This window comes from Adiantum capillus-veneris, chromosome 19, assembly GCF_014529385.1.
Source record: "Adiantum capillus-veneris isolate H3 chromosome 19, ASM1452938v2, whole genome shotgun sequence".
Taxonomy (NCBI): domain Eukaryota; kingdom Viridiplantae; phylum Streptophyta; class Polypodiopsida; order Polypodiales; family Pteridaceae; genus Adiantum; species Adiantum capillus-veneris.
Window position 1 is genome coordinate 145085115 of NC_140949.1, and position 15307 is coordinate 145100421.

Below are 15307 nucleotides of genomic sequence, written 5' to 3' on the forward strand. Positions count from 1 at the left end.
AAGGGATAGATCATAAGAATTATCCAGGCTCCCAAGGTTAAGGAGAGGACAAACACAATAATTTTTGAGATATTGCATCCTTTTTTCTGAAACTTTTATTTCTCTACCTATATGAAGTTTTTGGAATAGCGTGGAACTTCAAGTGTTTAGTTAGGTTAAGAGCACCTACCCATACATCGTGCTTGTTGTAAAGACTACTAAAGGTGGTTACAGAAACCGAGCTGCACGCCATGTCCTTGTTGGCAACCAGCTTTGCTTGCCCAAATATGGTGGAGGCATGCCCATCCCATTTCAACCAATGAGAGCTTCGCTTTTGACGTGTTATGAAATGGCGATGTGTAAACAATTCTCTTCCTACCCGCCTGCCATTTTCAAAGAGTCCGCCATGTTTTGGATAGGTGCCGACTTAAAAATGGCTATGTGTAAACACCGTAATTTCTAAACAGCTTTATAATTTTCTTGTGTCGTCCATAGTGCTTGCACAAAATCTTGACTACACTATAGTCCAACACACGCTATTGGGGCAGGTGTTAACTGATTAGATGACACACACTTTTGATTGGCTATTGCCCGCGCTATGGAGGCGTTTCTCTGGTGTAGAGGGTGGTCCAATGTAGAGGGTGCTTGGATCACCCTCTAGCTTGGAGGTGCCTCGAGATGGGGCACTTTTCATGGAGAAACTTAGCGGGTCTATGAGTTTGCTGGTTTTTGAAAGAGGGCCTTTCAGGACTAACTTATGGGCAGGCACCCCAAAAAAAAAAGTGACGGAGGCCGTGTGAGCATGCTCTTATTTAGCCCAGAAAATTGCTTGCACAATAACGAAGATATTGGATCTGATGACGCCACGCTAGCTACACAGGATTGCGAATGGCGAGCAATGCTTGCAATGGCGATGGCGTTAGTGCCTTCGCCTCTCTCTACAAGCTCCAAACAACCTCTCCTAGAAACCCACCTTCACACTCCTTTGCAGACTCCCGGTTCTTGGACAAGCACAGACAATCTGTCAAGCAGGGTCGTTTTCGGAAAGGCAGCTCCTCATTTTACTGGCGGGATTTTTTCTGAGAGGCGAGACCACATTCACCCCTTGGGGGAAGTCATGGAACCTCCGGAAAGTGCCAGTAGCGCAGGTAATTCTCCCCTACCAGCCAAGGAGAGTGGCGGGGCTTCTACTCAGAATGAGCATGAAGTAGATGCTCGGTCTGTATCTTTGCTGGATGCAGCAAAAGTAGAAGACTCTCAAGCCTCTTTTCAAGAGAAAGCCCTTACTAGAGAAAGTATCATCGAGCACCTTTCGCGTCAAACCTTTGAGCTTGCAGAGGGCATGCTTCTCCACTCCATTCTCATTGAATCTGGACTTGAGCTGAAGACCTTTGAGGAAAACATACTAATGAACATGTACGGAAAATTTGGAGCTGTGGAGGATGCATGCTTTCTATTCCATCACATGCAACAACCGAATGTCATTTCATGGAACACTCTGATGTCTGCGTACTTGCATCAAAAATACTTTTTTGAGGTGCTTGAGTTATTTAGTGAAATGCACCAGGAAGGTTTTCCTCCAGACTTGATCACTCTTACGATTGCGTTGCGCAGTTGTGCTGGCCTGGCAGCCTTCTCCGAGGGTAGGCTTATCCATTACCTTGTTGTCATCGATGGACTGGAAGCAGAGATTAGTATAGGGCCATCCCTTATTCTCATGTATACAAGATGTGGGGCTTGGAAAGAGGCACGTTTTATGTTCGACAACATGTTGGAACGCGATGATTTCACATGGACAATTATGATCTTGGCATGCTTTGATCACGGGCATTATGAGGACACACTTAGACTATACAGGCAGATGCAGCAGGAGGGAAGAGTCCCAAGCAAAGTCATCCTGCTTTCGGCATTGAAATCTTGCACAAACTTATCAGATCTTGTGCAAGGAAAACTCATACACAAATATATTGCTGATTCTGCCTTCGCATATGATGAAGAGTTGGCAGGTGCCCTTGTGGCAATGTATGGACAATGCAGGGCTACAGATCTTGCTCGTTCAGTGTTTGAGAGCATACGGGCATGCACAGTTACTTCGTACAATACTATGATGGGTGCATATTTATCAAAGAGGCTCCACAGAAACGCCTTTCTACTTTTGAATCGAATGCTTGAAGATGGTTTAATACCTCATGCAGCAATCTACTCCAAAGCAGTACAGGCATGTGAAGGCTATGCAGCTTTGGAGGATGTGCGAGATTTTCATTCCCATGTCATCATGTCTGGACTCGATTCAGAAGTAATGATGGGAACTGCTGTTGTTAGCATGTATTGTAAATGTGGAGAAATTGCAGAAGCCCGCTCAATTTTTTCTCAAATGAAAGTTCGCGAGGTTTTAGCCTGGAACGTTTTGTTAGCTACATGTGTGCAGCTACAGCGTCCATATGAGTGCATCGAAGTATTTGAGGAAATGCTGAGGGATGGCATTGATCCAAGCAAGGAAGCTTTCTCTTGTGTTTTATCTTCATGTGCTCATTTAGGGGCCTTGGAAAAGGGCAAGATCATACATGCTAATGTCATTGAAGCTGAATTGGAGCTGGATGCTGTTCTGGGGTCTGCTCTCATAAATATGTATGGCAAAGGCGGTGCTGTAGAGGATGCACACTGTGTTTTTGACGACATGCATGATAGCAATGTAATTCATTGGACATCAATGATTGCAGGGTATGTACGTCAAGGGAGAGCAAGAGATGCTCTTCAGCTTTTTGACAAAATGCAACAGGAAAGAGTTAAACCCAACAGTATCACTTTCACAAATGTTTTGAATGCTTGTGCCAGCCTTGGAGCTCTAACAGAGGGTCAGATGATCCATGTGTCTATTAAAGATAGTGAGCTGAAGGTAGATGCTGGCTTGGCCAATGCTCTTCTCCACATGTACTGCAAATGTGGTTCTCTAAAAGAGGCACGCTTAGTCTTTGAGGATATTGTTCACAAGAAAACGGTTTCTTGGAATGTTTTGATTGCTGCTTATATTGAGCAGGACCAGTATGAACTTGCCATACAGCTCTTTCAACAAATGCAGAAACAAAGGGTTGAAGCTGATGAGATCACTTTCGTCAGCATTCTTCGTGCATGTGCTTGCCTTGAAGACCTAGAGTTAGGGAAGGAAATACACAGTTATGTGGTTCAAAGGGGGCTTGGTTCTGGTATTATTTTTGCGACAACGCTTATTCGCATGTATGGGGGGTGTGGCGCCCTCCAAGAATCACATTGGGTGTTTGATGAGATCAAGGAACATAATGTGGTGTCTTGGACATCTCTTATGACAGTGTATGCTCAGCAAGGCCATGGCGAAGAGGCAATTGAGTTATTTCATCAAATGAGGGTTGAAGGCTGGGAGCCAGATCATTTCACCTTGGTTAGTGTTCTAGGTGCCTATGCTAGCCTCAAGCTATCTGCTCCGGATGACGTTGTTCAAGCTTGCTTTAAATGCAACTTCAAGTCGGATGTGCAATTGGGAAATGCCCTCATCAACATGTATGCAAAGTGCAGCGCTATAAAGAGTGCAGAGTCAATTTTTGAAAAGATGCGTGGGCGCAGTGTAGTTACATGGAATACCATGATTTCTGCGTATGGGCAACATGGATTTGGCAAGGAAGCTCTTGAGCTGTTGCAAAGAGCCCATCAAGAAGGCATCAGCCCGGACGAGCTAACCTGGTGTCATTGTTTGAGCATTTGTGCAGATCTGGGTTCCTTGGGTCAGGGAAAACTTATTCACAGAGGGATTGTTGCCTGCGGGTATGAAGCAAATGTTGGCTTAGGAAATGCTATGATCAGTATGTATGGGAAGTGCGGAGCTATGGAGGAGGCTGTTTTTGTGTTTAATAGCATTCAGCGAGATGTTGTGTCCTGGAATGCGATCCTTGCCACACTCTCGCAGCATGGTTTCGTAGAGAAAGTCGTTCAGACGTTTCGAAGGATGAGGGTGGAAGGCATTAAACCAGATGAGGTCACTTTTTTGAGTGTTCTCAATACCTGCCGCCATGCAGGACTGGTTGAGGATGGGTGCGACTTTTTTAAATGGATGAGAGATAGTCTTAAATCAGTTCTAACAATCAATCACTACGGCTGCTTGATTGACCTTTTTGGAAAATCTGGACATCTTGATGTGGCAGAGGATCTGATCTGCACGGTGCCATTCTATACTAATGCTCTATTATGGATGACTTTACTTGGTTCCTGCAGAAATCATAGTGATCTAGAACGTGGGGAGCGAGCACTGGACTATGTGGCTCGGTTAGATCCCGGCAATGCAGCACCTTATGTGCTAATGTCAAATATCTATGCCACGCATGGGAGGTGGGCTGACGTGAAGATGCTCAGAGAAGTCATGCTGAAGAAAGGAATCCAGAAGCGCCCAGGGGTTAGCACGATTGAAGTCAACAATCGGGTACATAGCTTTCTCCCGAGAGACATGCGTCATCCCGACAGGCATGCAATCTACAAGAAGCTGGAGATATTGAATCAGGAATTGAAAGCACAGGGTTATGTACCTGACACAAGGCTAGCTCTTGGAGATGCAGATGAAGAAAGTAAGAAATATTTACTTTGCCATCATAGTGAGAGGCTTGCCTTGGCATTTGGATTGATCAGGACACCTTCTAAGGAGCCCCTCTTGATAGTAAAGAGTCTTAGAATGTGTGCTGACTGCCATGCTGCATTCAAATTACTCAGCACTATTGTGGACAGGGAGATAACTGTGCGTGATGCAAGGAGATTCCATTGCTTCAGCAAAGGGCTCTGTTCATGTGGAGATTACTGGTGACTTGTGATGTTGCCGCATTTCTGTGAAAGAGCACACTTAAGCAGTGCTTGTTGCTATAGTGCTTATGCCATGAGCTCTTGGGACGATGAGTGATCATCTATGTGATTTCTGCCAAGATACCTCAGCCCTTGTCGGGTCATTGCGGTTCGCACACAAGCGACTGTCACTCACAAGGAAAATGGCTACCATATATACGATGCAGCAGCAATGGAATTGTAGGAGAGACATATAATCTGAACTGTAAGGAGAGTTATGTTTCATGAGGAGCTCAGAAAGTTTACAGAGGAGTTTGGATAGATCTCAACCAATCCCACATGCAGGTTTAACCACAAGAGGAGACAGTATCCGTGCCCTTACACACTGTATAAAATGTACATTTAGAGTGTAATGTATTGTTTAGTCCAGAGATCATATGATGGTCTGCCCAATGTTTGGGTCTGGCCCAATTGTCTGTTTATGAGGTACTCATCTGGTTGCACCTTTAATGGTGACAATGAGGCAATATTTTTTAGCAAAGTGAGCCCACTACCAACCTATTTATACTCTTTTGGCAGTGGCCCATGTGGATAATATACAGAAGCATAATTGTGGCCAGCTGCCTCAGCGGAAACATTAACATTGACTATCAATGTAAGGGCTGTAGAGGTCACAAAAAGAGCTTTTATATCATTCCATTGAGAAAGGAGGAGATGGCTGTTCAAGCATTAGGGGCAAGACAATGGATGATTAGAAACTCATCCCTCCATCTGTTTTAATTTTTCTCCATTTTTTTCTCTAGTGGGTCACAACTGTGCTTTCTACCCTGTTTGAATGGAGCCACCCCACCTTCTTGATCGATACTGAAATCCAAACCCTCCTCTGTCACTAGGCTTCAGTCCTCGTTGGCAACAGCAGGTTCTGATGCAAGTTTACCTAGACAACCTATCGCTAAGAGTATTAAAATCTTACTTCATTATGGGGGATTCTTTATCCAGCTTTTGGTGTTTAAACACCTAATCATTTCATTGTGGGTTGGCTTCTCACAAAAAAAAAAACAATGAAGGGAGTCGCATGGAATGTTAATGGTCTGACACACCCATGCAAAACACCTAATCATTTCATTGTGGGTTGGCTTCTCACAAAAAAAAAAAACAATGAAGGGAGTCTCATGGAATGTTAATGGTCTGACACACCCATGCAAAACACCCCCGACCCTCAAATTTTATCGCTAGGTCTCACCAACTTAGCTACGCTTCTTGGGGAGCCCTTGAGTGTGTGATGTACAACAATGTCCAGTTTTAAATACGTGGATATGTAAAAAAGTTTCTCCCTACTACCGTCCCCGTGCTTAGGGTAGAAAAAAAGAATTTATTAAGGGCTCCTACATCCTCCATGCAATCATCTGACTTTGGGAAGTGATAGAACACACAGAGGAAATAAGTCAAAACTTTCTTTTTTTGCCAAAGGAGACTTGAATAAGGACTCTGATAGATTGGAATAGCATAAAATGTCTCCAAAATGTGGGGATTAGCACCAAATGATAGGATTATGTGTAGACCCCATGAACAATGGCGCTATAGCAAGGGTGGCAGTTAAGTGTGTGTACAACCCCCCCCCCCCCCCCCCCCCCCCCCCCCCCCTTCCTGCCCTCCGTCTTAACCTACGTCGTTCAATTAGGCAAGATTTCGCCTTGGGCCCTCTGTTGTTTGCAATCTTTCCCACAAACCGACATGGTCTATTCATGATAGAATGGACAAAGGACTGATCAAAGGCATTGATCTTCCCAAGTGGAAGGCTATGTGGCTACAGGTATTTGTTGTCGATACTACAAGTCTCCTCCATATTAACGAGTACAATCAAAAGTCTCCATATCTTTTGCCTAGACTCAAGGTCGAGGATTAGTCACACCAAAACAAGGGTGTACAATCCAAATCGACCGATCCTTGAGAGGCTAATAGAATAAGGTTGTCAAACTATCCCCTTTCTCAATAATTTTGGGCTTTTGGGGATACGAATGGGTTTTTGCATCCCCATGAAGAAAAACTAGCTTGAAAAGATGCGAAGGTTATGTGGCTTATATCCAGGTAGGATATTAGCCATGAATCACTTTCTCACTTCCTCTTAAATGTATTACCTCTCATGCTGTCAAATAGATGGAGTCAACTTTCTATGGAAAGGCTCCAGAGTCCACACTAAGGTCACTCATTTGACTTATGACAAATGGGAATACACTACATCCTTTCCCAAGCAGCAAGGAAATTATAGCTAGCGCTAAGCTAACCACTAAATGGATCAATAAATCTTTCTCATGTCCTTCATTGGACCGGGCCTCTGTACTTCACAAGAATCTCCACCAAGTTTCACTACAAGAGGCAAATTGTTGAGCAGACCTCCCTTTGCTAATACTTTTAGTTAGCAAGTAGCAATACTATCAAATCTAGACTCGAATACAATCCGCAACGTTTGGTCAAACTAGAACAGAGATAAAGATTTCCTGATGGGGTGCAGAAACAGAGAGAAAATACAAAGAAGATGATAAACACATAATCAACTTCCATGCATGAGTGAGCTTCTCACTTCTTACATTAAAATTTAAATAAAAAGAAGGGCTAAAAAATAAGGAGCACATTCTAATGCTGATGAATATAGAATCTACTTTTTGCATTGTCAAACATAGGTTTCTTATGAATTAAGAGTTAAATAGAATTTTGCTCTCTATTGTAGAAGTGGAGAAGTATTTATCATATGTGAGAGGTAGCTCAATGATTGCAACAATTTTATCTAGCATGAAAATTACTTCTTGCACATGCCAAAGTAGAGGATCACGTCAATTTTCTTATCAAAATTTGGATGTGCATGGTTTTTTAGAGGAAATTACGTTACTACAATGATCAAGATTGCAAGATGAAGTGTTACCATATATATGTGGTAGTGATGTCTATGAACACACTTAAGACCACGGGGGCATTTTTTCCCTCACTAGGAGGTTTCCCCCCCCCTTGTGCATCGTGTATATGCCCATCATTCTAGGGCTAACTTATATTTCCATTGTGCACTAAACAATATACTCTCTATTGTGCGCCTTGAGATTCTTCATCTTCTCAAAGTTGTGTATGTTTCCCTACAACCTTATTTCCAACAATTCGTATTATAGCAGATTGCGTCCTCCTAGGCATAGTCGTCAGCGTCGCCAACACCTACCTGCTCACTTTCTACAATTTGGGTGATCTTTGGAGAGCGTCAGTAGCTTGACATATCCTTCGAGTAAGCTCGAATAGCTTGATCTATTCAAAAGTTTCAACCGGTCTCCGTTTCCAATATAGGTAGTATTTCACATGCAATTTCGTTCTCTTGTGCAAATTTTTTATTAATGCAATTTTTTGCAGATTAGGTCCCTCACAGTCTTCTTTGTGTTGTGCTACATAGCACGTGTTGGTCCTACTTTGTTTTTCCTCTTTTCGGACAGTTTTCACATCAAGCAAAGTCACTCGCCATATCTCACAACACAAATGTTTTCAAGATGTTTGCTACTGCTGAGGATAAATTGGATGATGATAATTACCCAATGTGGGCTTACATGAAGCAACATGTTTTTGTGTCGAATGATGCAGATTTTGGTGGCATGTCTGTTGCTGCTAGAGTTGTTTTACCTACAAATGAGCAGTCTCCTTGGGATATTAGAGATGCACATGCTCATGCATTAATTGCATTATCTATGAAGCACACTATTACTCCTCACATTCGCTCAGCTAAATCAGCAAAATAGGCTTGGGATATTCTGGCTGGTCTTTATGCAAGTTGCAATGAGGCTAAAATTGTAGTGTTGCGTAAAGAGCTAGAGTCAAATATTATACATAAGGAAGATGATATTAATAAGCAATTCTTTTCTGTAGGTAAAGTCATTTTTGACATTTCATTTGTGTAGACTGTTCTCAATGCACTGCCAGATTCTTACCAGACTTTTTCTAGTACTTGGAGATTTATGACCCAAGGAAACCCTCAAGCTGTCACGTTTGATGCATTATGCTCGTTGCTATTGCAACAGTCACTTTCAAGAAAGAACAGGGCTAAACAACATGCACAGGCTTTTGTTGCCACTCAAGGAAAAGGTGCTAGCATTAATGTAGCCACTTCTCATGGTTCTTCAACAAGTGACAAATCACCTATTCCTAATGCTTCTAATGGCATCACCTCGTTTGGGAATTTAGGTGAAAAGGACAAAAAGAAGATGAATTGCCATTACTGCAAGGCTAATGATTATTTGATAAAGAAGTGTCCTAATTGAAGGCAAAAGAGGCAAATAAAAAAGAGATTGGTTCCACTACAAGTGCAGCTACTGTAGAATCTTCTGTGAAAGAAGATTGTGATGCTGATGTAGATGCAAAGTGGGAATTTAGTGCAGAATTCACTTATGATCCTTTTGTCCATGATGCATGTATTTTAGTTGTTGCAGATTCACATGTGTGGTACTTTGATAGTGGTGCTACAAAGCATATTACTGCACATCATGACTTATTTACCTACCTCCCTCCAGTCTGCCCCTCATGGGAATATGATCACTTGTGCCAATAATGCCTCTTATCTAGTCAAGGGAGTTGGAAAGGTTGTGCTGACTATTGTGAATGGCAGTTATTTCAAACTTGTTGATGCATTTTATGTACCTGGGATAAAAAAGAACCTTTTGTCTATTTTTGTACTTGTTGGACTTGGTCTTGTTGTCAAATTTGTGGATGATAGATGTACGATTCATGATCTCAATTTTGGTGATGAAATTGTTGTATCTGGCATTTTGTCACATGGATTGTATAAGCTCACTTTGTATGACAAGTGTGGGAAAATTTTTGCAAATGCAGTTGTGGTTTCAAAGGCTGTTTCAGATGCAAAAATTTTTCCATGCACGTTTTGCGCATCTGAATGTTGCGAGTTTGCTGCGTTTGAAGATATCTGATATGGTTGCTTCTTTGCCACATCTTGAAGCACCTATGAAGCATGTTTGTGAAGGATGTATATTGGGTAAGATGGTTCATTTAGGGCTACATGTAGATTGCAACTTGTGCATAGTGATGTTTCTGGGCCTATGCAAACTCCATCCTTAGGCAACTACCTATACTTCCTGACTTTCATTGATGATTACTCCGGGTATGCATGGGTGTATCCGCTTAAAGATAATTCCGAAGTTTTCTTGTGCTTCAAGCAATTATTGCCTATGGCTGAAAATGTCTCTTAATGTACTATGGGCACCCTCCATTTAGATCGAGGGGGGGAGTATATGTCTCATGAGTTTAATGCATTTTTGGCTATTTGTGAAAAAAACACCAATGTAAAATGCCGTATACACCTCAACAAAATGGTATTGTTGAAAGAAAAAACAGGTCACTTATGGAGTTAGCACAATTCATAATCAAGAGTCAAGGGTTACAACATTCGTTTTGGCTTGATGCCATTATGTGTGCTACTTATGTACTTAACAAGTGTCCTACGAAAGCTTTGTAGTCTATGACTCCTTATGAAGCATGGCATGATAAGAATCCATCTATTGATCACATGCGCATTTTTTGTTGTTTAACTTATTCTTTAGTGCCACCAACACAACATACAAAATTGGATGATAAGGCTATTAAATTTCTTTTCTTGGTTACAATACTGAAAGAAAAGGTTATAGGTTATACCATCTGCAAACAAAACATATCGTGGTTTCATGCAATGTTGTGTTTGTGGAAGATTTTCTTGAACCTTTGTTTTCATGTACAAGAGACGATAATGGAAGCTCACATGACATTTATGACACATTGTTGCCTCTTTTTAATGGTGGAAACTTGAATGTAAATTCCAATGAGGCAAATGCACAACCTATGGGGGTTTCTCAAGATGTTATGAATCAGCCTGTTATTACTGATGAGATGTACATGACATACTTGATGTGGAAAGGGTTGAGAATGAGGAGGCTAGAGGTATGCCAAAATGGTTGGTGCATACTTCGCATGACAGTAAATTGGATGTACCTATGTCTAGTCATACTCGTTTAGGTTCTTGACATGCATCTTATGTGTTAGATTGTAATGCTTTGGCTATTTCTAGCTTATGTGATGTGGAGGAATCTCTGTCTTTTGATGAAGCACATAATTCAAAAATTTGGATGGCTACCATGGAATCAGAATATGATGCACTTATAGAAAATGACACATGGACTTTATGTGATTTTCTTCTAGCAAAAAAGCTATTGGTGCTACAAAATGGGTTTTATATGTTGAAATGTAAGCCGGATGGTGAGATTGATAGGTACAAGGCTCGACTTGTTGCAAAAGGTTATGCACAACAGAAAGGCATAGATTATGAAGAGACTTTTGCTCCTACTCGTCGTATGACTACTATTCGTTTTCTATGTGCATTGGCAGCTCACTTTGGATGGGATGTACATTAATCATATATTGTTATTGATTTCTTGAATGGTGTTATATTTGAGGAAGTTTATGTAACGCATCCTCATGATTTTGTCAAGAAAGTACAAGAAGATAAAAGTGTGCAAATGTAAGAAAGCTTTGTATGGGTTGAAGCAATCTCCTCGTGCTTAGTATAAGAAAGATGACACTGTTTTGATTAAACGAGGATTTCATAACAATCCAACAGAAAGCACTTTGTATGTAAAGCGTGAGGGTGATGTATTTCTCATCGTCATTCTATATGTAGATGATTTGGTGATTACTGGTCCAAATGAGACACACATTGTTGAATTCAAGGCTGATTTGAATGCTACTTTCAAGACCAAAGACTTGTGCTTTTGCATCATTACTTGGGTATACAGTTTAGGCAGTGTGATGGTGGTATGCCTTGTGTCAAACAAGCTACATAGAGACATTACTATGTAAGTTTGAACTTGAGAAATGCAAACCTATTGCTACTCCCATAGAACCAAGTTTGAAATTCAGTCTTCATGATGCTTGTGTCTTGTCGATGTCACTCTTTATCAATGGATTCCTTATTTATGTATGCAATATGAGGTTGGATATTCAGTTTGCAGTCTCACAGGTTAGAATATTTATGCCTATTCCATTTTCTAAGCATTGGCAAGAGGATCTTTCACTACTTGACTGGTATGTTACATCTTGGGTTGTTTTAACCTAAAGGGGGATCTTTGCCACCAGATTTACATGGTATTTTGGACTGTTGAGTAAGAAAAAACCTAATGTGGCCACTTCCAGTTGTGAAGCTGAATACAAAGCAATCTTCACAGCTATGGTTAAGTGTGTATGGCTCAGACGCCATATGGCCAATTTGGGTGTTGGACAAGACACTGCCAACAACATCTACACTGACAATCAGAGCACATTGGTAGTTGTGAGAAACCCAAAAATTTTCATGCTTGCACAAAGCACATTGAGGTGCATTATCATTTTTTCAGAGAGAGACTCTCAGGGGGAGAGATTAGCTTGGCTTATATGTCAACACATGACAACCTTACAGATTTGTTCACAAAGGCATTGCCTCGTGAGAAGTTTGAAGCTTTCCACAAAGCTTTGGGCTTGCTTCCCTTTGTGGATTTGTCATGCACTTAAGGCACGCCACTTCCCTATACAGTATGTGCTAGCTCTTGTTCACCCCATCACTCTCAAGGGGGTTTTGTTACCATATATATGTGGCAGTGATGTGTGTGAACACACTTAGGATCGCCGGGGCATTTTTACCCTCACTAGGAGGTTTTACCCCCGATGCATTGTATATACGTCCATCATTCTAGGACTAACTTATCTTTTGATTGTGCACTAATCAATGTACTCTCTGTTGTGCACCTTGAGCTTCTTCATCTTCTCCAAGCTATGTATGTTTCCTTGCAACCCTATTTCCAACATGAGGCGAGTTTATTTGAAGGGGAAATCAAATTTATTAATGGGGAAGGATACTCTTACCACTTTCAAAATGACAACTCACTTATCATCCTTGATGAGGTTGAACAAGACAATAGTATGGACCCTAGATTCACAGAAGAACCATGGTGGATTAATAGTGGAGCAAGCTCTCACATGGCATCTCATTCTAAATCTTTCTCTTGTTTGGAGATCACCCCATATAAAAGCTCCCACTCTCTAGACAAAGTCTTTCCTTTTACTTTCTACACAATTATACTCTACGTGTTTTTTGCACAAGTAAGCTTTCCTACTACCACTAGGACAATTTTACTCTCTTCTTTCTCAAGGATGTCTATCATTCTAGGTGTTTATATACTATGATTTTTTTATTTTTTTATTTTTTTAATAGCAGAACTCACAATTGTGAGTGAATAATATTGAACAACCCAAAAAATTACAAGGTCTTGTCATGCTCATGTTAAGCCATGACAACATCCAGGGACCATAATTACATCGGCTATCAAGGCAGCCACCCCTACCAACCCGCCCCCTCATCCTTGATACACAAGGTCCATAATCTTGTCATTCTGAGATCTTTTATTTATTGACGGCCAAGATTTGCCCCCATCCTAGGCATTCCATCTGCTGACAACAAGGCACAAGTAGTCCTATACCAATCCTCCGAGTGTTGCTTGCGCTCGAGTGTCCATATTAGCACTTTGCTTTCTTGTATAATTTTTGCGAAGCTTGCCACCTCAAACCCTCCTTCAAACACATGGCGGTTCCTTGTCTGCCATACATTATCTAAGAAGAAGTATATGACGATCTGAGTGCTGACGAGGAGTGCAGGACTACCTGAATTCTTAACTCCAAGGAATAGGTCAGTCTTGAAAAAACTAATTTTCCATGTTCTTTGGACCCACTTGCATATTTTCACTGCGAGGCCTTTGATAGTTGGGCAGTCCATGAATAGGTGGGCCAAATCTTCACTAGCCAACCTGCACCCCAAGCATCGATCTGACCCAATCCCTCTCTCCCGAATCTTCACCCCCATCGGTAGAGCACCCCAAATAACCTTCCATAAGAAAACCTTCATGTGCTGCAAAACCTTTGGCTTGCATATGTTCTCCATTACATGCTTCCACCTTTCCTCCGGCCATTGCTTTTTCCATAGCTTGTTAAGGGGGCTAGACCAATTCTTATTTTTCATCATTGTCTGATAAATGCTCTTAGTATGGGGTTTCCACAAGAGACTGCTTCCGGGCCATTTCCAGGCATTCCAGTCCAACTCCGAATCACAGATTGGCATCACTAGATTGTCAAGCTCTTTCATCACTTTGTGGACAAGCAAGACCTCCAAGCTATTAAGTTGGTACTGGGTAACCATAAGGTCAATGGTTTTCCAACTCTTGTTGCCACTATCCCAGAAGTGCCCAAGTCGCTTCAGACCCTTATTATTCAGCTTCCTGGCTGTCTCAATCCAATAGGGAGTTTGTGGCGGATCTACAACTTTGGAAAGTCAGGGGGACCAATACAGAATGGAGTTCTTGATGTATCTGGCTTCTTCCCCCCACTTTAAGACTCCTGCTACTCTATTGCATTTTCTTACCAGTTCTCTTGAGCTGCCCCCCCAGTCTTAAGGTAGACCACGCCGGGGCTAACAGTTTGTCATGAACCTCTACCCCTCTCCACTTTCCACCCTTCGAGCCAAGTTTAGCTGCTTCTATCATATCTCTGATCATGACAACCCAAACTTGATCCTGTTTAGCCAAGGAAACCACAAATTTGGCGCAACAAGCTTCTGCATGGGCCACAGGGTTGAGAATTCCTAGACCTCCTTGATTCCCCGGCCAAGCAACTGATTCCCAATGGGCCCATTGCCATGGCCTGGAAGATTTCGTGTTATTTTTCTATAAAAACCTTTTTACTGGTTTTAAGAACTCTTTCCTATATAGTATGAATTTTACCATTATGTACATACATGTGCATACATGATCGATGTTGTATCCTACTGTGTAATTTTGTTGAAGACTTTGTGTGTGAATATGAGGGCTCACACTTCATAAATTAAATCTATTTTCAAAGATAACTACTCTCACGTCACAAATTTTTTCTTTGAGAATGGGAATAATGTTTTTTGGCGAGCACTCCTTGGCTAGTATATGTTTTTGAGATCTGACGAGCTAATTCCAAGAAGATTCTCTTCCTCCCCTCCTCTCCCTTTTTCTCTCTCTCACACAATTTCTTTTTAATACGTTCTCTTCCTCTCTTTCCTCTCTTATGGTGCGCACATGCACCGTTCACGAAGAGCATTTGGTGGAAAAGAGCACTCCAGCTCAGCAAGGCCCACCACGCCCCTGCACGCACATAAACGGATAGCCACCGCTGTGGCCGCAATGGAGCCCCCCCCCCCTTCATCCCGTTCAGAAACCATCGCCTGCGTTCGCATGGCAGGAGCTACTCTGCAGCACTTGCAGGCTTGCAAAAGCTGTGACAAGCTTACGTGGAGCTCGCTGATTATTGCCTGCTCTGCACATTGAAGATTAGCAATACGTCAGCTGGCAACGATCGTTGGCTAAAGCAGCTCATGTGGGCACAGTGACGACCGGTAGATGCGTTCACTCCGCCATCGGATGCATGACTGGTCGTTCCATGTGCGCACTACATCTCTCCCTCTCAATTT

General features: G+C 42.0%; 1 protein-coding gene across 1 annotated transcript; it reads left to right on the plus strand.

Annotated features, from left to right (window-relative positions):
* Positions 1 to 820: 820 nt before the first annotated feature.
* Positions 821 to 5574, plus strand: LOC147435020 (putative pentatricopeptide repeat-containing protein At3g08820). Its single transcript, XM_086491376.1, has one exon. It carries the CDS (start codon positions 878 to 880, stop codon positions 4799 to 4801), a length of 3924 nt encoding a protein of 1307 aa, XP_086347502.1. The 5' UTR covers positions 821 to 877; the 3' UTR covers positions 4802 to 5574.
* The last annotated feature ends 9733 nt before the right edge of the window (positions 5575 to 15307 follow it).